Raw genomic sequence first — 22,907 nt, forward strand, 5'->3', positions numbered from 1 at the left:
TCGAGTCTCATAGCAAAGGGTCTGAATACTTATGTAAATAAGGTATTTCTGCTTTTATTTTTCATAAATTTGCAAACATTTCTAAACCTGTTATCGGTTTGTCATTATGGGGTATTGTGTGTAGATTGAGGGGATCATTTTTATTTAATCCATTTTAGAATAAGGCTGTAACGTAACAAAATGTGGAAAAAGTCAAGGGGTCTGAATGGTTTCGGAATGCACTGTACATTGTAATTATCGAACATATGCGTCAAACTCTATGCGTAGACGGCTTAACAAAAATGGTAGGAGAAGGTGAATGTTCAACTTTTGTTGTAAACATATCCAGGTGATGCTGCGCACCATTTTGCGCAATGACACTGTGTGATCAAGGCGTTATCTACTTCATGTAGCTAAAATTCATGCTTCACCTATTCCTCTTTTGATTTAAAAGATACTGTTGCACAAACAACATACTGATTTGGGCATACACCATCACTGGTATCAGGCTGTTTAGCTAGCTACATTATCCTGACTCAGTACATTTATCACCGACAACGACGAGACAGCCTATAGGGAGGAGGTCAGAGACATGGCCGTGTGGTGCCAGGACAACAACCTCTCCCTCAACATGATCAAGACAAAGGAGATGATTGTGGACTTGAGGAAAAAGAAGAGGACCGAGCACATCTCCATTCTCATCGACGGGGCTGTAGTGGAGCAGGTTGAGAGCTTCAAGTTCCTTGGTGTCCACATCACCAACAAACTAACATGGTCCAAGCACACCAAGACAGTTGTGAAGAGGGCAGGACAAAACGTATTCCCCCTCAGGAGACTGAAAATATTTGGCATGGGTCCTCAGATCCTCAAAAGGTTCTACAGCTGCACCATCGAGAGCATCCTGAGTGGTTGCATCACTGCCTGGTATGGCAACTGTTCAGCCTCCGACCGCAAGGCACTACAGAGGGTAGTGCGTACTAGCGATTAGCATTAGCGGCTAACACAACTTAGCCACAACTTGCTAAAGAAAGACAAACTAGCTGGTTGCAGATGTAAGAAACACAAACTAATAGTGTAATTATAGGACACGTGTGGATTTATATTAAGAAGCAAAGTGGAAACGGCATCGTAGTCATCAACATTATTGCATGTGCTGTATTGACCATGCAGACTGAACGCAAGTGTCTCGTGGTCGAGCAACAATAAATGCGCTCCTTGAGTGATGAAGCGGGGCTAGGTCTGTGGAAAGCGGCATGATGTGAGTGGAGAGAGATGAGTAAACTATAATAATGGACGTTACACACGGCGTATCACATTTTAACAAACTAAACATAAATATACCATTTTATAGAAGGTAAAGTAAAAATCCAAACCGGTCCGTGTGTATATACACTGAACTAAAATATAAACACAATATGTAAAGTGCTGGTTTCATGAGCTGAAATAAAAGATCCCACATTTGTTTTAGTGAGCATTTTATCCTTTATCAAGATAATCCATTCACCTGAAAGATGTGGCATATCAAGAAGTTAATTAAACTGCATGATCATTACACAGGTGCACCTTGTGCTGGGGACAATAAGGCCACTCTAAAATGTGCAGTTTTGTCCCGCAACACAATTGCAGAGATGTCTCAGGTTTTTGAGGGAGCATGCAATTTGCATGCTGAATGTAGGACTACCAACCAGAGCTGTTTCCAGAGTATTGAATGTTCGTTTCTGTACCATAAGCCACCTCCAACATCCTTTTAGAGAATTTGGCAGTATGTCCAACTGGCCTCACAACTGCAGACCACGTGTAACCATGCCAGCCCAGGACCTCCACATCCGGCTTCTTCACCTGCTGGATCGTCAGAGGGGGGAGGGCGGGGTGCTGAGAAGTGTTTGTCTGTAATAAAGCCCTTTTGTGGGGAAAAACTCATTCTGATCGGCTGGGCCTGGCTCCCCGGTGGGTGGGCTTATGCCCTCCCAGTCCCACCCATGGCTACGCCCCTGCCCTGTAATGTGAAATCCATAGATTTAGGGCCTAATTAATTAATTTCATGTGACTGATTTCCTTATATGAACTGTAACTCAGTAAAATCTTTGTAATTGTTGCGTTTACTTTTGTTCAGTGTAGTAAAATACGGTTTACCGCCCAGCCCTAAGTGTTCATTGTTCAAATGTGTTTGTGTTCAATAAACATTTGGAGAAAAAATATAGTTTACATGAAGTCAACAATCTAAGCCAACCCCGTTTGTTTTGCCCCATAGTTGCGCACACGTCGGTTTTGTTGCTAAACAACCCGTCTATATTCCCATGAGAATGTACGACTATTTGGTAGCTAGGCAGGTAAGGGACTCCCATAGGGGCAGACTGACGTCAATGGAACTGAAACTGATAACAGGAAACATGGAGTGTGTGTGTGTGTGTTAGGCATGGGAAAATATGTTTAGGAAAATTGGGTATGTTTTCTGCTTTTGAGCGTGCTGCTCTTTTTGCAGTCGTTTGACTTCAGCGATAACCCTCTAGGCCTCAGGATACCTTTGTGATCTGCCCAGTTTTTTTACAGCTCCATTTAGCTGTTGTGGTGGTTCAGTTGGCACTACTGGAACGTCCTGCTTTGTCCTGGTTCAGGTTTCACATAATGGTCCTCCTGTCCCTTCTCTTCCCAGCACCACCTACGTGTGTAAGCAGCTCCTGTAAGAAGGCTCCCCCGCCGGTCCCTCCGCGCACTACCTCCAAGCCCTACATCTCTGTGACGGTGCAGAGCAGCACTGAGTCGGCCCAGGACACATACCTGGACCAACAGGACCACCGCAGCGAGGCCAACAGCCAATCAGGACGCAGCAGCAACTCTTCCGACAGCCTCTACAGCCTGCGTACAGGCAGCCTGGCCAAAGGCTCTCAGCCCCCGGCCCCAGCTGCCACCCCAGCCCACGTCGCTGCCCCTGTCCCTGCCCCGAGGGACCCCCACCCACCCCCTTCCTCCAGCACCCAGTCTTTGCCCCAGGTCCAGCCCCAGAATGACACCCTAAACCCAGGCCCCAGCCTCACCCCAGACCAGTCCCTGACCCTACCAGAGCCTGTTCCCACCAAAAGGAAGCTCTCATCTATCGGCATCCAGGTGAGCCCAGGAATCAATTTTCTAAATTGGCAAGACCTGGGTTTTCAGTATGAATGTCTGACTTACTGGAATGTGCTGCTACACAGAGGATGTGTAGAATGACTCATTCATTGTAATGGTTGACTCGTAGGTGGACTGCGTTCAGCCAATCCAGAGAGAGGATCAACTGCCTCCTTCGACCAAGTTCCAGTCTATTGGAGTGCAGGTGGAGAACGGCAGGCCGTAAGTCTCAATCAGCTGTTCAGAGCCACTTGCGTAATGGTCATTTATCATTTTCACATTGGAGACCTTGACACTTTTCAGTTACATTTCCCTCACAATCTCTAAATTTAGCTGCTACACATTTGTGTTTGTGCATCTCCTGCTGTGTCAGCCATTACTTTTCCATCCGTCCACACCCTCTGCAATCCCTGTTTCCTCCCTCCATCCCTCCATCCCTCCCTCCCTCTTGGCATGGCTTCAGCATGTTTGCTCCAGGCAGTTGCCAAGGTCACTTAGCAGTCACACTGTGAGTTAGCGCTGGCAGACAGTAGCAGCATTAGTGTAGCGTCTCTCTTTCTGATTGATGGCCTGTTTCTCTTATTTTGGCCACAGTGGAGGAGGCAGAGTGCTGTGAAGAACTGGCCATTTAAATAGCCTAGTGCAGAGTAATTCCCCCTAATCACATGTAAGTCGCTCTGGATAAGAGCGTCTACTAAATGACTAAAATATAAATGTAATTGGTTGGACTCTGCTGTTCTTCTCCCTATCGCTTAAAGCTGTAATCCATCTGCCTTTTTTATCTTGTCCTCTCTCTCCCCGTCCATCTCTCGCATGCTCTCTCGTCTTGCCGTCTCTGCATTTACTGGAAAGGCAAAGAGACAGGCAATGTGCTTTCAGCTCCCCTCATCTATCAGTCAAACTCCACTTCATAATGATGTCTTACTGTGTATGCCTGTCGTTGGGAGAGGAAGTCTGACCTAGGTATTGGCTTCATAACTGTCCTTGGTCTATTTATTTATTATGTTACTATTTATTTCGGATACAGAGGAACAGCCTGTTAAAGTGTGTGCGTGTGACTCAGACCTAGATTCAATCAGATCAAGCATAAACAGGCAATATCCGGCACCCGCATAGACACCGCCAAAACATCAGCTGAGGTGTAACTGCATTGGAACTGTCAAATTGGCGAGCAGCTGCTCTTGTGATCATTGTCACGAAGCCATGCCTGTCCCACTGGCGTTAGAAGTTCAGAAGCAGAAAAATTAGACAACATAGAAATATAGTTCCACCTCAGATACCGGCAAAACAACCGCTATGCGAATGTCGGCTAGTGCGGATCTGATAGAATCAAGCCCTCAGTGTTCCAGTAATCTCTGGAACACAGTGCGGTCAGAGGTAGCGCAGTGATGTGTTGGTCGTCAGGCCCCAAGGTCGACCTTTTCTACATCCACAGTAAATGATCTCCAACCTGCACCAATACTAATCTGTGTGTGTCCGTCCAGACTCAGCCGGGCCAGCAGCATGGCCTCCAGACAAGATACAGAGACAGAGCCTCAGGACTCTAAACAAGACGCCCCTCCCTCAGAAAACAACAATACAGTCAACCGCAACAGCCAGCCGCTAGACCCCGCCCCCGCTGCTTCCAATGGTAAGGAGCATGCGGTGGTGCGGCAGCCCCCTAAACATCCCCCTGTCCCGGCTAGAGCATCCGCCTCCCTCCCAGAGAGCCTGGACCCGGCCCTGGATCCCTCCTTCCTGCCCCCTCCGGACCCCAGCTTGGAGAGTGGAAACGGCAGTGCCCAGGGAGATGCGGCCACGCCCACCTGCCTCCGGAACGGCAACTGGTTTCTCAAACTTCTACAGGCTGAGACGGCACGCATGGAGGGCTGGTGTCAACAGATGGAGCAGGAGACCAAAGACAAGGACATCTCAGAGGAGGGTACGAGACAGACAGTACACCATACTCACTCTAACTAGCTAAATGTATACGAGACATACTATACTCACTCTGATAGGAATACAGAGGTTTTCAGAGAGTAAGAGACAGTTTATCATACTCACTGTATAGAGTAGACCATATCAGTTCAATAGCAGTATTTGACTGAAGGAAATTAGAGAATATTTTATCAGTTCTCTAACGTGGATTTGGCATTGAAATTATGACGTCCTCCTTGTCCCTGAAACCCAAAGACAACAGACAGTCCTTATCTGCTCCTGTCTACTGTGGGGATTGGAGATGACAGGGCAGGACATGCTAATGGTTAGCGGCTAACACTGCTCATTACCTAGTGGACCGGATCTTCCCTTCAGTCTTCTAGAGCTACTGCAGACATTCATTTCATGTCTATGATCTGTCTCAGGCAGGCAGATAGATAATATACCTCCGCCTGCGTTGCAGGGATTTAATGAATGTGTAATGAACACAATTGACTCCCACATCAGATTATTAATCAGCTCTTTTCTCAGTGGACCTGTACTGTATGGATTTACTTTATTATGCAATTGTTAAGACTTGTTTAACAGTGTATAAAGTCCTTTAAAAAAGTATATTTATTCTAAGGATTAAGTGTGTCACCAGCAATGTAAATTCCACGCTGAATGAAAATGGTCATAGAGGACCAGGATTAATGTCAAATGAATGTCACATAATCATACAATTTTTAACAGCATTTTACAGATAAACTACATTAATTCACTAAATATTGGTCTCTGTGCCCATTTTGAAGAATGTTTAACTACAGTACCTGCATGTTGTTGAGGTTGTGATGGCTGACTGGCTGTTATGTGTGTAGTGATGGGGACGGTCCGCAGTGCAGTGGGCAGTGCCCAGCTCCTCATAGCCCAGAAGTTCCAACAGTTCAGAGGACTCTGTGACGAGAACCTGGTGAGTGGCACTAACCCTTCAAAATCCCTGTTAATCTGGCACATTTCAGTACACTGTTTTGAGTCTCGGCATGCAAAGGTTGAGTTGTTTAAGAGCTTCCCCTGGTGTCAAAATACATGCATACCAAAGGGAGGCATTCGTCTGCTAGGCAATGAGGCAACACACACCCATCTCTGTTATGAATTACTCATATTGGTGCTAAATCTTCCTGAAAGTGAATAATGTTATGATTTAATTTGTGATTTAGTTAAGTGTTATACACCTACCAGTGCCTAGCCCACATGGGCTTACAATACACTACTAAACACCATACCATTTTCCTTGTACTCAAAATATATTTGTTTACAAATTATATGCATATACAATAATCGGGGCAAGTACCGATACCATCTAGCCACACTACACAAGCGGTACATTTCTCCTCCTCCAGTTATGTAATGTCAATGTGTCTAGACAAGCCAATCAGCACTTCACATTTTAAACCAGCGCTGTCCTTCTTCCTGTCTGTTAGAATGTGAATGCCAACCCTCAGCCCACAGCTCAGGACCTGGCAGGGTTCTGGGACCTGCTGCAGCTCTCTGTAGAGGACATCAGTGTCAAGTTTGATGAGCTCTGGCAACTCAAGGCCAACAACTGGCAGCTGCCGGAGAAGAAGGTATTGGAATCACGCCACATTTCACCTCAATAGATCCTGTTTACATCCTAACAGATATTCTTAATGGGTTTGCATTGTTTGCTTTGCAACATCTCTTCATCCTAGTCTCATCCTCAGGAAGAGAAGAAGTCTGCACCCCCCTTTGTGCCAAAGAAGACATCCAAGCCCAAGCTGAGCCCTGGGAAGGACCGGAGCATAGACTCGGCGATGGACAAGCAGCGGCAGGAGGCCAGGAAACGCCTGATGGCGGCCAAGCGTGCGGCGTCCGTACGACAGAACTCTGCCACGGAAAGCTCAGACAGCATTGAGATCTACGTCCCTGAGGCCCAGACACGCCTCTGAGAACGGACCACCATTGGCACCCTGCTCCCCCCCATTAAGGAACAGCCACACACACACACACACTAGCAAACACGCAGACACCGTGCTCCCCATGAAGGAACAGCCTCAAACACATTAGAGAAACACCCAGGGGCGCAGAGGTCGGTCCCCTAATGGCAACGCAGCATCTGACAGGAGGAGAGCACAGGACCGCAAAAAATGCAGAACAATGCAAAACTATTTCCTTCCTGGCTGCCATGGAGACAGAGACCTGAACAGACATTTAGTACTATTGTTATTAATATTATAATAAGTATTGTTTTCTGCTAAAATATATCAAGACTGTCTTAAATGTGCAAGTATCTTGGATAAAAGGACATCCTTATTCCTTGTGAGCTAAAGAATCTTGGTATCCCAGAAGTTTACTCTCTTTTCACCCCCTCACTTCTTCTGAGTCTGTGAGCTGGTCTGGTCTAGTCCAGTCAGCCTCTCTCGTTTACGAGCTACGTACCACCACACTCAGGATACACACAGATGTACTCACTCACGGTCCACACACACAGTCTTCCTCTTCTCTCTTTGTATTAGGCTGCCACTGCATTGGTTGTGGACGGTAAGCTTTTACTGTGTATGGAATTAAATCTATATGAGATGATGGTGTTGTCGTGTACAGAGGTAGAACACAGTCAGAAGACCAGAGGAAGACCGTAGCATTATACCCATCTCACAGTCTGGTTATTAGTAGGATGGGTCTTTTTTTAAATGTTCTTTACCAGATTGTTTGTTAGACAAGGTCCAGTGTTCAGTACTAAGTTATTATTTTTTATAGAACAAGTACATGTACGGTCATGAAGATATTCTCACATGATGCAATCATTAACTCTCACTCATAAACACACACTATGCTGTCTGTTTTAAGTCTTATATGCCCTTTTGGAAGAGATATTACTATGGCCAGTTGATGTGTGCTACAGTAGGAATGTAAAATGCATTGAAGAATAACTTGACTGCACCTTCCACTCCATCTGTTTACCCAGATCAAGTTAGCTCCCTTCTGTTTCCCTGTTTATTGTCTACATATTTGGTGCAGGGGACCATGAGATACACGTCTATTTATTACATTCCTAGTTTCCCACTCAACCTTTGTGGACTCTCAGCAGCATCGCTCCCATTTGAATCAGAAAGAGGAATCAACAATAAGCTCCCTTTCTTGCCTCATTACAGACTGGTTTATTTTCACCTGCATAGGCCAGTGCTCTGCCAGTGGTTTCGTGAGACAACTAGTATAAGCAATAAGTAAAATGGGACATTTGAGATGGCACCGTAAAAATTATTCTGATGCCCAGTCAAAAAAACAACCCCTAGCCCCCAAACGTTCAGTGTTTTCAGACCTGAAGCGATAGGTGAAAGCCAAACAATATGTAATGACTCTACCTTGTCATACAATGTGCTTTGAGGAGCTTCCACTATATTGCTTCCTCCAGTCTAATGCTTAGGCTAGGAGTTGTTTTCTGACTGGGCTGAGTTTTCTCAGGTTGAGCGCTCAGTCACTTAACACACCAAAAGTCAAACCATAACAGCACTTTGGTCATCATACCCCATTACTAACCACTACTTGATTGGTCAAAGCCTTAACACAAACTGTCAAATTAATAATGATCCAAAAGTATGAAAACATACCATGCATTATAAAGAAATGCATTTGCATAAGTATCACTCATCTGTGCATTCAAAATGTCAGAATAAAAATATTGGTGTCAAGTACTATTCCTGTTTTGTTGACGCGTTTCAGACTATGCTCAAGCTGAATTATTTTAGTCATATTATAGTGTGTCAGCTTGACCTTTCATTCCTGTATACAGAAAAATGCACATTGAGGAGATTTTGTATGAGACATTTTCTGTGACCTGTTTGAATTGATCATGTTTTGACCTGTGCCACAGTGGTTATATTGGTATTTTTCTGGGTTTGGAGAGAATTGATGGTACTGCACAGGATTGACCATTGTACTGAGATGGTGTGGAGTTTTTCAGCATCACTGAAAAACAGGCTTATTCCCACTATCATGACTACAACATGCATGTAAATGAGCTTTCAGCTTTGCATTTCTCGTAACATGAAAGTTATTTTTCTCAAATTAATTGTAATGTTCCACTCATTCACTGAATTCCAAATCAACCCCCTAACCTAGGCACTCCTGTAGATATGAAATTATTGGATAGGTTGTAAACAATATGGTGCAAGAAATTCCACCCAGTCTAACATAAGCAAAGAACCTCTGATCAGAAGGTAATGTGATGTTATGCATAAACCTATGTGAGGGATTGATTTTGGAATTTAGAAATGGATGATCTGCAACAAGGATCTGCAATTTCAGGATCGCAGTACTACTTGTTCCCTTGAAGCGCTGGTTCTCCCCCCCCCCCTAAATGGTCAACACCTTCGTCACATGGCTGCCCCCAAAGTGTTGATCTGATCCACAGTCCGTTTTGTATTTTTAGATCTTTTAATGTCAAAGAATAGAGGGAATTAGTAGAACTGGGAAAGCAGCTGATGCGGTACCAGGATGTTAATTTTGATTATTTGTAATACATCAACTACGGACATGTACATTTCATTGTCCAAAGAAATCATTAAACATCCCTTTTGTTACAGTACATTTCCTTGTCACCATCATTATGCTGTTCTATTATACTCATTGCTATATGTAATATTAGCTCAGATGTTAATATTACAGATGATCGCTGTCTTCAACAATAGTTAGCTGTATGTTATACCCTAAAAGCATGAACCATCTCTCTTTGAATGACCATCCTCATAGCTCAGAACAAGAGTCATGCAAAGATCCTATTGAGATCACAGTACCAATCACAATCTGTTTTCTGTCAGGGGATGGAGACTAGGCTGTATTCTGTCTCATTGTGTCATTCAGGGTTGGTGAATTGGTCTTAGTCAATTGCAAAGATCTGTCTTTAACACATTTCACCATATTGATTGAAGGTATAATTGAAAGTTAAATCTTAGACTAAGATTTCATTTTATAATTATCTTTAATCAGTACAGTGAAATGTGTTAAAGACAGATTTTTGCAATGCAATGGCATAGCATAGGTTTCAGAATTTAGATCTGTTTCTAGATTAGATTCCTTCATAATCAGGAGCCTGGAAGGATGGAACCCTTTAGGCCCACACTACTTCAAGAGAACATGGCCTGACCAGGGATCTTCAGGCAGTTTGTATACTTCTTGAGATATAAAGGGCTATAATGGACACATGAAGGGCCAACCCCTGATGGCATATATCCTGTTGAGACTGGACGATGAAAAACTCTTCAGTCATCTGGCTTGGATTGTTAGAACTGATGATCTTGATTGTATCCTTAACGTCAATAACATTTTGCCATGAATCTCTTTCAGGGTAATGATGGGACACTAACAAAATCCCCTACTATATAATCTATTCTACATAGATTAACTTTTCTATGGACAGAAACACCCTATAATCTAATTTACCTGACTGTAGATATACCTCCTTAGACTTGTCACTTGTGATTAAACTATCCCCATTAACCAACTCCTCTTTGAGAGATGCAAATAGTGAAACATACATAAATAAATTAGATATAGAGGACCATTTAGATACTACTGGTCATTATTTTACAAATCAAGCACATATTATATTCTACTGATAAGGGGTTGTTCATATGGTATACTAGTTAGACACTGTGAGGGTTGTTTCTTTTGAAAGAATAAAGAATTGTGATTACCATTAAAATATGTGGATATCCATTTTCAGTGTGTGAATAGTGTAAATACAGAGTAGCAAAACTTATCATAGAGCACCTCCTATTGGCGTCTAGATGGTAGGCCTATTGACCTCAGACAAACAAACCAATGCCGCGTTCAAGTCCTGTCGGAAATGTAGGACCTCCGAGTTAAAGGGAGAATCTCAATTGCATACTCCTGGAGTCATTTCTTCTCGCCACCTCAAAACCCATTGGATGCGAAAGCCAGAGGTCCCTCCCGTTTGGCCTTCTCCAATGGGTGATGAGAAGGAGACAAGGAGAGAGGACGCAAGGATTATGCAATTGAGATTCTCCCAAACTGAACGTAAGTTATTTGGTAGAGCTTCCTATTGGTTGATTCTGTTACGGCTTCACATGCTCGTGGGAAATAGGAAACTGGGAAGTGGTAAGTTCAACATGATTGTGTTCAAGTGCCTTTGAAGTCGGAACAATTCTTCAACCAATAAGATTTTAGCTAACTTGATAAGCTTGCTAACATTGCTAATAATAAAGTTACCTAGGTTGCTAAACATTAACAATATGGTCGGAATAGCTACATTATCCATATTGTTAAGGTTGTAATTGTAAAAAACTGATTTGTTGTCATCTTTTGGTTGAAAAGGCAAAAGGTCAGTGGTGAAACGACAACTCGGGTAACAACATTTTCTTTGAGTTTGTCACTTGTAATTCTGACTTGGAGGGTCATTCAAGTGAAATTTCCCACTGGGAACTAGGAGCTTCCCATAACTCAGATAGCACTTGAACATGGCATCTTTCTACAACGAGTAAGTCGGAATTCTTCCAACATGACGTGAACGCAGCAACACCAATTTTAGATATACGAATAAATGTATGTGTGACATAAAACAGAGCGTTAAGCCTCATTTCTAAATAGAGACCATATAACCATTCCTGCAACAAACATTGTTAGAAATGGGTGTAATTGACTAATCTCTACCTCTTCTCTGCAACGGCACACGTGTATGAGTTTGAGTGAGCGACAGGGAGAATGAGCAAGAGAGAAATGGTAGGAACTTTACATGACTCACCAAGGGAAGTGTCTGTTGAATCAGGACACAAGGGTTTTGCACCTGAAAAAAAAGGTGAGTTAAAATAAGATTTCCTTTGCTTTACAAACATATATTATTAGAAGCGGTGCTATTTCAATTGGATCTACTTACACTACAGTCTTAGAAAAAAGCTTTCCAAAAGGGTCTTCAACTGTCCCGACAGGAGAGCCCTTTTTGGTTCCATGTAGAACCCTCTGTGGAAAGGGTTCTACATGGAACCCAAAAGAGTTCTACCTGAAACCAAAAGGTTTCTACGTGGAATCAAAAAGGGTCCTTCAAGGGTTCTCCTATGGGGACAGCCAATGAACACTTCTAGGTTCTAGATAGCACCTTTTTTTCTAAGAGTGTAAGATCAGGCAATCATGGGCAGCTGAATAGCATGTCTCTTGGGGAATCCAGTCTCAGTGAGACCTGATGCAGAGAAAAAACATTAATGATCCTCAGCATAGCTAGTACAAACCTAGCTCTTACAAATCTGGTTAGTAGGAATCAATACACATTGAAGATCAGAGTATCAAGAAAAGAAAAAAGTTACTGTCAGTGACTATGGATTTAAGGAGAGGTGGTTTTTTCACTGGGATGTGGCAGAATAGGTCACTGGTAACTGAGTGGTTGGCCAAGCACTGCTGTAGAGGCCATGCATCAGGTCATTGACATGTTTCAGGAAATGTAAAGACAGAGACAAATCATGATTAACCATTACCTAAGGTCTTCACTAAGTTAGACTTAGCCTAGCAAGTACATTGACTATGTTGCCCCTCAGCAATCTGGCAGTTAGGCAGACATATGGAGAGAGAGAGAGAGAGCAAAACATAGGCTATTTTAATTTCTTAGTCGTCAGGCTGGATAACTACTGTACTCCTCTTTGTTCCTCCTCCATCCTTCCATCCAAGCTGGAAGATTCTTGCAAGAAAAGAGAATAAAAAAAGGCAGTTGAGAGTTGTAACATTAGAGTGAGTGTTGGGGGGAGCAGGGACAGGCTAAATGTATAGTGAAATACAAAAGGATCCCTGATTAATCAAGAAAAACTTCACATCCATATTGGGGGGTACACGTTTAAAGTCTCTCTCTCTCTCTCTCTCTCTCTCTCTCTCTCTCTCTCTCTCTCTCTCTCTCTCTCTCTCTCTCTCTCTCTCTCTCTCTCTCTCTCTCTCTCTCTCTCTCTCTCTCTCTCTCTCTCTAACAAACCGTCGCTTTACTTACAAAAGTAATACAATAATGCAGGGGAATGGGAACTGCCACCTAGCAGTCAAATATTTTTCATATTTTTTTGTGTACATTTCAAGAAACTTTAGTTGTTTTCCAGCTGTGTTGTTGTGTAGCCTACTGGGCGCTCTGTCCCAACTGCCATATGGAATGTTGATCGATGTGCTTGAGCAAGCAGGATGCCTGCGGGCAGAGACATACAGTATTGCTGCGCATGAAGCACAGATTCCAATCCAAGTTTTAGCTGTAACTGATATACCTACCTCCTTATTTAACTACTGAAATTAAAATGCAATTACTGAATGCATTATGTTAATTGCTTAAAAGCTTTAAAGTGGCAATCAGCAGTAGAAACAATAACAAAGCAGTCGCCCCAACCCCTAATTCAGTAAAAAACTGAGGAATGGGGCTGAAGAAATGTAACCTATTTCAAATTCATAGACAGAGCTATGAATGCAAGGATTATACATTTAGTTTTAACCATGTGTTGAGGCTATATAGTGTTTGTTTACTTTTTGCGTTTACAAACATTAGAATAAAACAAGCTTATATTTTGGGTTCTAATGGGGAAAGACAGTTGAGCTAAGCTCATGAGGCATTTAAGTTATATTTTTCAAGAATCAATGGGTACATTCATTTATAAGTCCAAAAATGGATGTAGCAACTGCTGATTGCCACTAAGGGAAAATAAAATGTTGTGCAAATTATTGATGGAAATAAAAGCGATAAATATATAGTTTTGTAAATCCTGGTGGACTGTAGTAGGATATTGAAATAAAACACATTGGCCTATGTGTTATTTGCTAAATTCTGAAAACCAAATGAGTTAGTCATAAAAGAACATCAAAACAGCATTCAGTGCAACAGAAGAAAAATCTGCAGCACAATAAACAGTGTAATTAGCTAACACAAAAGATTACCATTAGAAGCCAACACACAGCAAGCTACCAGATATAGTTGAAGTCGGAAGTTTACATACAATTAGGTTGGAGTCATTAAAACTCATTTTTCAACCACTCCACAAATTTCTTGTTAACAAACTATAGTTTTGGCAAGTCGGTTAGGACATCTACTTTGTGCATGACACAAGTAATTTTTCCAACAATTGTTAACAGACAGATTATTTCACTTATAATTCACTGTATCACAATTCCAGTGGGTCAGAAGTAAACATACACTAAGTTGACTGTGCCTTTAAACAGCTTGGAAAATTCCAGAAAATTATGTCATGGCTTTAGAAGGCTAATTGACATCATTTTACTCAATTGGAGGTGTACCTGTGGATGTATTTCAAGGCCTACCTTCAAACTCAGTGCCTCTCATGGGAAAATCTAAATAAATCAGCCAAGACCTCAGAAACAAAATTGTAGACCTCCAAAAGTCTGGTTCATCCTTGGGAGCAATTTCCAAATGCCTGAAGGTACAACATTCATCTGTACAAACAATAGTACGCAAGTATAAACACCATGGGACCACGCAGCCGTCATACCGCTCAGGAAGGAGACGCATTCTGTCTCCTAGAGATGAACGTACTTTGGTGCAAAGAGTGCAAATCAATCCCAGAACAATAACAAAGGACCTTGTGAAGATACTGGAGGAAACAGGTACAAAAGTATCTACAGTGGGGAAAAAAAGTATTTAGTCAGCCACCAATTGTGCAAGTTCTCCCACTTAAAAAGATGAGAGAGGCCTGTAATTTTCATCATAGGTACACGTCAACTATGACAGACAAATTGAGAAAAAAAATCCAGAAAATCCCATTGTAGGATTTTTTAATGAATTTATTTGCAAATTATGGTGGAAAATAAGTATTTGGTCACCTACAAACAAGCAAGATTTCTGGCTCTCACAGTCCTGTAACTTCTTCTTTAAGAGGCTCCTCTGTCCTCCACTCGTTACCTGTATTAATGGCACCTGTTTGAACTTGTTATCAGTATAAAAGACACCTGTCCACAACGTCAAACAGTCACACTCCAAATTTCACAATGGCCAAGACCAAAGAGCTGTCAAAGGACACCAGAAACTAAATTGTAGACCTGCACCAGGCTGGGAAGACTGAATCTGCAATAGGTAAGCAGCTTGGTTTGAAGAAATCAACTGTGGGAGCAATTATTAGGAAATGGAAGAAATACAAGACCACTGATAATCTCCCTCGATCTGGGGCTCCACGCAAGATCTCACCCCGTGGGGTCAAAATGATCACAAGAACGGTGAGCAAAAATCCCAGAACCACACGGGGGGACCTAGTGAATGACCTGCAGAGAGCTGGGACCAAAGTAACAAAGCCAACCATCAGTAACACACTACGCCGCCAGGGACTCAAATCCTGCAATGCGAGACGTGTCCCCCTGCTTAAGCCAGTACATGTCCAGGCCCGTCTGAAGTGCATTTGGATGATCCAGAAGAGGATTGGGAGAATGTCATATGGTCAGATGAAACCAAAATATAACTTTTTGGTAAAAACTCAACTCGTCATGTTTGGAGGACAAAGAATGCTGAGTTGCATCCAAAGAACACCATACCTACTGTGAAGCATGGGGTTGGAAACATCATGCTTTGGGGCTGTTTTTCTGCAAAGGGACCAGGACGACTGATCCGTGTAAAGGAAAGAATGAATGGGGCCATGTATCGTGAGATTTTGAGTGAAACCCTCCTTCCATCAGCAAGGGCATTGAAGATGAAACGTGGCTGGGTCTTTCAGCATGACAATGATCCCAAACACACCGCCCGGGCAACGAAGGAGTGGCTTCGTAAGAAGCATTTCAAGGTCCTGGAGTGGCCTAGCCAGTCTCCAGATCTCAACCCCATAGAAAATCTTTGGAGGGAGTTGAAAGTCTGTGTTGCCCAGCGACAGCCCCAAAACATCACTGCTCTAGAGGAGATCTGCATGGAGGAATGGGCCAAAATACCAGCAACGGTGTGTGAAAACCTTGTGAAGACTTACAGAAAACGTTTGACCTGTGTCATTGCCAACAAACGGTATATAACAAAGTATTGAGAAACTTTTGTTATTGACCAAATACTTATTTTCCACCATCATATGCCAATAAATTCATAAAAAATCCTACAATGTGATTTTCTGGGAAAAAAATTCTCATTTTGTCTGTCATAGTTGACGTGTACCTATGATGAAAATTACAGGCCTCTCTCATCTTTTTAAGTGGGAGAACTTGCACAATTGGTGGCTGACTAAATACTTTTTTTCCCCACTGTATATCCACAGTAAAACAAGTCCTATATCGACATAACGAGAAAGGCCACTCAGCAAGGAAGAAGCCACTGCTCCAAAACCGCCATAAAAAAGCCAGACTACGGTTTGCAACTGCACATGGGGACAAATATCATACTTTTTGGAGAAATGTCCTCTGGTCTGATGAAACAAAAATAGAACTGTTTGGCCATAATGACCATCGTTATGTTTGGAGGAAAAAGGGGGTTGCTTGCAAGCCGAAGAACACCATCCCAACCGTGAAGCACGGGGGTGGCAGCATCATGATGTGGGGGTGCTTTGCTGCAGGAGGGACTGGTGCACTTCACAAAATAGATGGCATCATGAGGAAGGAAAATAATGTGGATATATTGAAGTAACATCTCAAGACATCAGTCAGGAAGTTAAAGCAAATGGGTCTTCCAAATGGACAATGACCCCAAGCATACTTCCAAAGTTGTGGCAAAATGGCTTAAGGACAACAAAGTCAAGGTATTGGAGTGGCCATCACAAAGCCCTGACCTCAATCCTATAGAAAATGTGTGGGCAGAACTGAAAAATGTAAAGGCAATGCTACCAAATACTAATTGAGGGTATGTAAACTCCTGACCCACTGGGAATGTGATGAAATAAATAAAAGCTGAAATAAATCACTCTCTCTACTATTATTCTGACATTTCACATTCTTAAAATAAAGTGGTGATCCTAACTGACCTAAGACAGGGCATTTTTACTAGGATTAAATGTCAGGAATTGTGAAAAACTGAGTTTAAATGTATTTGGCTAAGGTGTAATGTAAACTGCCGACTTCAACTGTATCATTAATTAAACAACCATTATTTCATTGTACTGCAGTTTTACTGCATTTTAACAGGTGTGAATTTTTGTAAAGGTATCCTGTATTGTTGTGCATGTTTATCTAACATGCTGGTAGCCTATACTTTTTTTAATGGAAGTGAACGTGTACTTTTAAATTGGGTGGACCTCAATTACGAAAAACACTGCCATAGCCTGTAGTAAAAGCAAAAGCATTTATAGCATCAGAGATTCTCTAAATTAGGGACCATCTCTGTGAGGGAAAAAAGTATTTGATCCCCTGCTGATTTTGTACATTTACCCACTGACAAAGAAATGACCAGTATATAATTTTAATGGTAGGTTTATTTGAACAGTGAGAGACAGAATAACAACAAAAAAATCCAGAAAAACGCATGTCAAAAATGCTATAAATTGATTTGCATTTTAATGAGGGAAATAAGTATTTGACCCCCTCTCACTCAGAAAGATTTCTGGCTCCCAGGTGTCTTTTATACAGGTAACGAGTTGAGATTAGGAGCACACTCTTAAAGGGAGTGCTCCTAATCTCAGTTTGTTACCTGTATAAAAGACACCTGTCCACAGAAGCAATCACTCAATCAGATTCCAAACTCTCCACCATGGCCAAGACCAAAGAGCTCTCCAAGGATGTCAGGGACAAGATTGTAGACCTACACAATGCTGGAATGGGCTACAAGACCATTGCCAAGCAGCTTGGTGAGAAGGTGACAACAGTTGGTGCGATTATTCACAAATGGAAGAAACACAAAAGAACTGTCAATCTCCCTCGGCCTGGGGCTCCATGCAAGATTTCACCTTGTGGAGTTGCAATGATCATGAGAATGGTGAGGAATCAGCCCAGAACTACACAGGAGGATCTTGTCAATGATCTCAAGGCAGCTGGGACAATAGTCACCAAGTAAACAATTGGTAACACATTACGCCGTGAAGGACTGAAATCCTGCAGCGCCCGCAAGGTCCCCCTGTTCAAGAAAGCACATATACATGCCTGTCTGAAGTTTGCCAATGAACATCTGAATGATTCAGAGGAAAACTGGGTGAAAGTGTTGTGGTCAGATGAGACCAAAATTGAGCTCTTTGGCATCAACTCAACTCGCTGTGTTTGGAGGAGGAGGAATGCTGCCTATGACCCCAAGAACACCATCTCCACCGTCAAACATGGAGGTGGAAACATTATGCTTTAGGGGTGTTTTTCTGCTAAGGGGACAGGACAACTTCACCGCATCAAAGGGACGATGGACGGGGCCATGTACCGTCAAATCTTGGGTGAGAACCTCCTTCCCTCAGCCAGGGCATTGATAATGGGTCGTGGATGGATATTCCAGCATGACAATGACCCAAAACACACGGCCAAGGCAACAAAGGAGTGGTTCAAGAAGAATCACATTAAGGTCCTGGAGTGGCCTAGCCAGTCTCCAGACCTTAATCCCATAGAAAATCTGTGGAGGGAGCTGAAGGTTCGAGTTGCCAAACGTCAGCCTCGACACCTTAATGACTTGGAGAAGATCTGCAAAGAGGAGTGGGACAAAATCCCTCCTGAGATGTGTGCAAACCTGGTGGCCAACTACAAGAAACATCTGACCTCTGTGATTGCCAACAAGGGTTTTGCCACCAAGTACTAAGTCATGTTTTGCAGAGGGGTCAAATACTTATTTCCCTCATTAAAATGCAAATCAATTTATAACATTTTTGACATGCGTTTTTCTCGATTTTTTTGTTGTTATTCTGTCTCACTGTTCAAATAAACCTACCATTAAAATTATAGACTGATCATGTCTTTGTCAGTGGGCAAACGTACAAAATCAGCAGGGGATCAAATACTTTTTTCCCTCTCTGTATATGACCGCAGAGACGGTCACAAATTTGAGCTTTTAATGACCTAGCAATTTCGATGACTTGGAGGTGAAATACAGTGCCTTCAGAAAGTATTCACATCCCTTGACTTTTTCCACATTTTGTTGTGTGACAGACTGAATATAAAATGGATAAAATTTAGATTGTGTCACTGATCTACACATAATACCCCATAATGTCAAAATCTGTGTTTAGAATGTTCTACAAATTAATTACAAATGAAAAGCTGAAATGTCTTGAGTCAAAATGTATTCGAACCCCTTTGTTATGGCAAGCCTAAATAAGTACAGTCGTAAAAATGTGCTAAACAGATCACATAATAAATTGCTTGCATGGACTCACTCTGTGTGCAATAATAGTGGTTAACATGATTTTTGAATAACTACCCCATCTCTGTTTACCACACATACAATTATCTGTAAGTACTCAGTCGAGTAGTGAATTTCAAGCACATATTCAACCACAAAGACCAAGGAGGTTTTCCAATGCCTCGCAAAGCAGTGCACCGATATTTTTATTTTATTTTTTAAAGCAGACACTGAATATCCCTTTGATACAGGCCTCCTTCCTAATTCAGTTGCTGGAGAGGAAGGAAACAGCTCAGGGATTTTACCATGAGGCCAATGGTGATTTTAAAACAGTTACAGAGTTTAATGGCTGTGATAGGAGAAAACTGAGGATGGATCAACAACATTGTAGTTACTCTACAATACTAACAGTGAAAAGAAGGAAGCCTGTACAGAATACAAAATATTCCAAAACATGCATGCTGTTTGCAACAAGGCACTAAAGTAATACTGCAAAAAAATGTGGCAAAGGAATTCACTTTTTGTGCTGAATACAAAGTGTTATGTTTGGGGCAAATCCAACACAACACATCACTGTCTACCACTCTCCATATATTCAAGAATGATGGTGGCTGCATCATGTTATGGGTATGTTTGTCATCGGCAAGGACTGGGGAGTTTTTCAGGATAAAAAGAAACTGAATACAGCTAAGCACAGGCAAAATCCTAGAGGAAAACCCGGTTCAGACACTGGGAGACGAATTCACCATTCAGCTGGACAATAACCCTTAAACACAAGGCCAAATCAACGCTAGAGTTGCTTACCAAGATGACATTGAATGTTCCTGAGTGGCCTAGTTACAGTTTTGACTTAAATCTGCTTGAACATCTATGTCAAGACTTGAAAATGGCTGTCTAGCAATGATCAGCAAACAACTTGACAGAGCTTGAAGAATTTTTAAAAGAATAAATGGGCAAATATTGCACAACCCAGGTGTGCAAAGCTCTTAGAAAGACTTACAGCTGTATTCACTGCCAAAGGTGTTTCTAACATGTTTTGACTTAGGGGGTGTGAATACGTATCTAATCAATACACACAAACAAAAATATAAACGCAACATGCAACAAAATTTTACTGAGTTACAGTTTATATAAGGAAATCAGTCGATTGAAATAAATTCATTAGGCCTTAATCTATAAATTTCACATGACTGGGAATACAGATATGCATCTGTTGGTCATAGATACCTTTAAATAAAGGTAGGGGTGTCGATCAAAAAAACAGTCAGTATCTGGTGTGACCACCATTTGCCTCATACAGCGCGACACATCTCCTTCGCATAGAGTTGATCAGGCTGTTGATTGTGGCCTGTGGAATGTTGTCCCACTACTCTTCAATGGCTGAGCGAAGTTGCTGGATATTGGCGGGAACTGGAACACGCTGTCGTACACGTCGACCCAGAGCATCCCAAATATGCTCAAAGGGTGACATGTCTGGTGAGTATGCAGGCCATGGAAGAACTACGACATTTTTCAGCTTTCAGGAATTGTGTACAGATCCTTGCGACATGGGGCCGTGCATAATCATGCTGAAACATGAGGTGATGGCGGCGGATGAATGGCACGACAATGGGCCTCAGGATCTCGTAACGGTATCTCTGTGCATTCAAATTGCCATCAATAAAATGCAATTGTGTTCGTTGTCAATAGCTTATGCCTACCCATACCATAACCCCACCTCCACCATGGGGCACTCTGTTCACAACATTGACATCAGCAAACTGCTCGCCCACATGATGCCAGACACGCTGTTTGCCATCTGCCCGGTATAGTTGAAACCAGGATTAATCCTTGAAGAGCACACTTCTCCAGCATGCCAGTGGCCATCAAAGGTGAGCATTTGCCCGCTGAAGCCGGTTACGATGCCAACTTGCAGTCAGTTCAAGACCCTGGTGAGGATGACTAGCATGCAGATGAGCTTCCCTGAGACGGTTTCTGACAGCTTGTGCAGAAATTCTTCTGTTGTGCAAACCCACAGTTTCATCAGCTGTCTGGGTGGCTGGTCTCAGATGATCCCGCAGGTGAAGAAGCCGGATGTGGAGGTACTGGGGTGGTGTGGTTACAGGTGGTCTGCGGTGGTGAGGCCAGTTGGACATACTGCCAAATTCTCTAAAACGACGTTGGAGGTGGCTTATGGTAGAAAAATGAACATTCAATTAGCTGGCAACAGCCCTGGTGGACATTCCCGCAGTCAGCATGCCAATTGCACGCTCCCTCAAAACTTGAGACTTCTGTGGCATTGTGTTGTGTGACAAAACTGCATATTTTAGAGTGGCCTTTTATTGTCCCCAGCACTAGCAGCACCATGTAATTACCATTCTGTTTAATCAGCTTCTTGATATGCCACACCTGTCAGGTAGATGGATTATCTTGGCAAAGGAGAAATGCTCACCAACAGGGATGTAAACAAATTTGTGCACAAAATCTGAGAGAAAGAAGCTTTTCTGGAATATTTTATTTCAGCTCATGAAACATGGGACCAACACTTTACATGTTACGTTTATATTTTTGTTCATTTATTGTTTTATTTTTCATTCGTTTTGAAATTTTTTCTTCCACTTTGACATTAAAGAGTATTTTATGTAGATTGTTCTCCAAAACAATGACAATTAAATCCATTTTAACCCCACTTTGTAACAAAACAAAATGTGGAAAAGTCAAGGGTTGGGAATACTTTCTGAATTCACTGTATATCAGATTTCTTTGTTTTTTTAAATGTGTATTTCATCACCTGCCAAATAAAAACCTCTAATGGCCCTAGTCCTGAAAAAGTGAATCGGGCTGGATAAGATGAAATGGACTCGGCCCGAGTACCATTAGCCAGAGCCCAGAGTAATATGATTCTGCATTAAGCCCCCGCCCCCGAGTCAGAGTCCATGCCGAGTCCCCCGAGTCTCAAATGGAATAGGCCGGAGCCCAGCATGTTGACTGGGTACCATATGTCATGAGACCCTAACCCGCTTTGGTGCGCTCTGCCAGCTGTTGTTTGCCAAGTGTGCTAAGCTGAATCATGCAAACCCTGCTGAAAAATAATATTACTCCATTTTTTATCATTGTAAGGGTTCTAGTGTCTTATATGCAATGGGTGCATGGCTCACAAACACTATTGTGATGAGTGTGATTAGAAGAAATCAGGCGCAGGAGGGTAAATCACCGAATACAGAGTTTATTCCGTCGTACACAGTTGCGCTGGATAGCGACAACAAAATACAGGCACAGGGGAATAATCTACCCCGGCAATACAAGGTACGGGTAGCTCCAACAAAATATAGGCACAGGGGAATAATCTACCCCGGCAATACAAGGTACGAGTAGCTCCACCGAACTACACTCAACTCACATAAAACAATCACCCACAAGGACAAGGGGGCAGATGGAACACTTATACACAGACTAATGAGGGGATATGAACCAGGTGTGTGTAATTGACAAGACAAGACAAATGGAATGATGATATATGGAGCGGCAGTGGCTAGTACAGTGAGGGAAAAAAGTATTTGATCCCCTGCTGATTTTGTATGTTTGCCCACTGACAAAGAAATGATCAGTCTATACTTTTAATGGTAGGTGGTTTATTTGAACAGTGAGAGACAGAATAACAACAAAAAAATCCAGAAAAACGCATGTCAAAAATGTTATAAATTGATTTGCATTTTAATGAGGGAAATAAGTATTT

At 42.4% G+C, this 22,907-nt stretch overlaps 1 protein-coding gene across 4 annotated transcripts in view; it reads left to right on the plus strand.

Annotated features, from left to right (window-relative positions):
* Positions 1 to 9,583, plus strand: part of LOC121545604 (disks large-associated protein 4-like) — a 170,701-nt gene extending 161,118 nt beyond the window's left edge. For 2 of the 4 annotated variants that reach the window (XM_045209543.1, XM_045209545.1), the window contains exons 6-11: positions 2,633 to 3,084; positions 3,215 to 3,306; positions 4,569 to 5,005; positions 5,859 to 5,950; positions 6,462 to 6,605; positions 6,711 to 9,583. In XM_045209543.1, coding sequence (XP_045065478.1) covers positions 2,633 to 3,084; positions 3,215 to 3,306; positions 4,569 to 5,005; positions 5,859 to 5,950; positions 6,462 to 6,605; positions 6,711 to 6,947 — 1,454 coding nt within the window. In that variant the 3' untranslated portion in view covers positions 6,948 to 9,583. The remainder of the gene's footprint in view (positions 1 to 2,632; positions 3,085 to 3,214; positions 3,307 to 4,568; positions 5,006 to 5,858; positions 5,951 to 6,461; positions 6,606 to 6,710) is intronic. The other 2 variants (XM_045209544.1, XM_045209546.1) reach the window with 1 other exon arrangement.
* The last annotated feature ends 13,324 nt before the right edge of the window (positions 9,584 to 22,907 follow it).

This window comes from Coregonus clupeaformis, chromosome 30 (assembly GCF_020615455.1).
Source record: "Coregonus clupeaformis isolate EN_2021a chromosome 30, ASM2061545v1, whole genome shotgun sequence".
NCBI classification, from domain to species: Eukaryota; Metazoa; Chordata; class Actinopteri; order Salmoniformes; family Salmonidae; genus Coregonus; species Coregonus clupeaformis.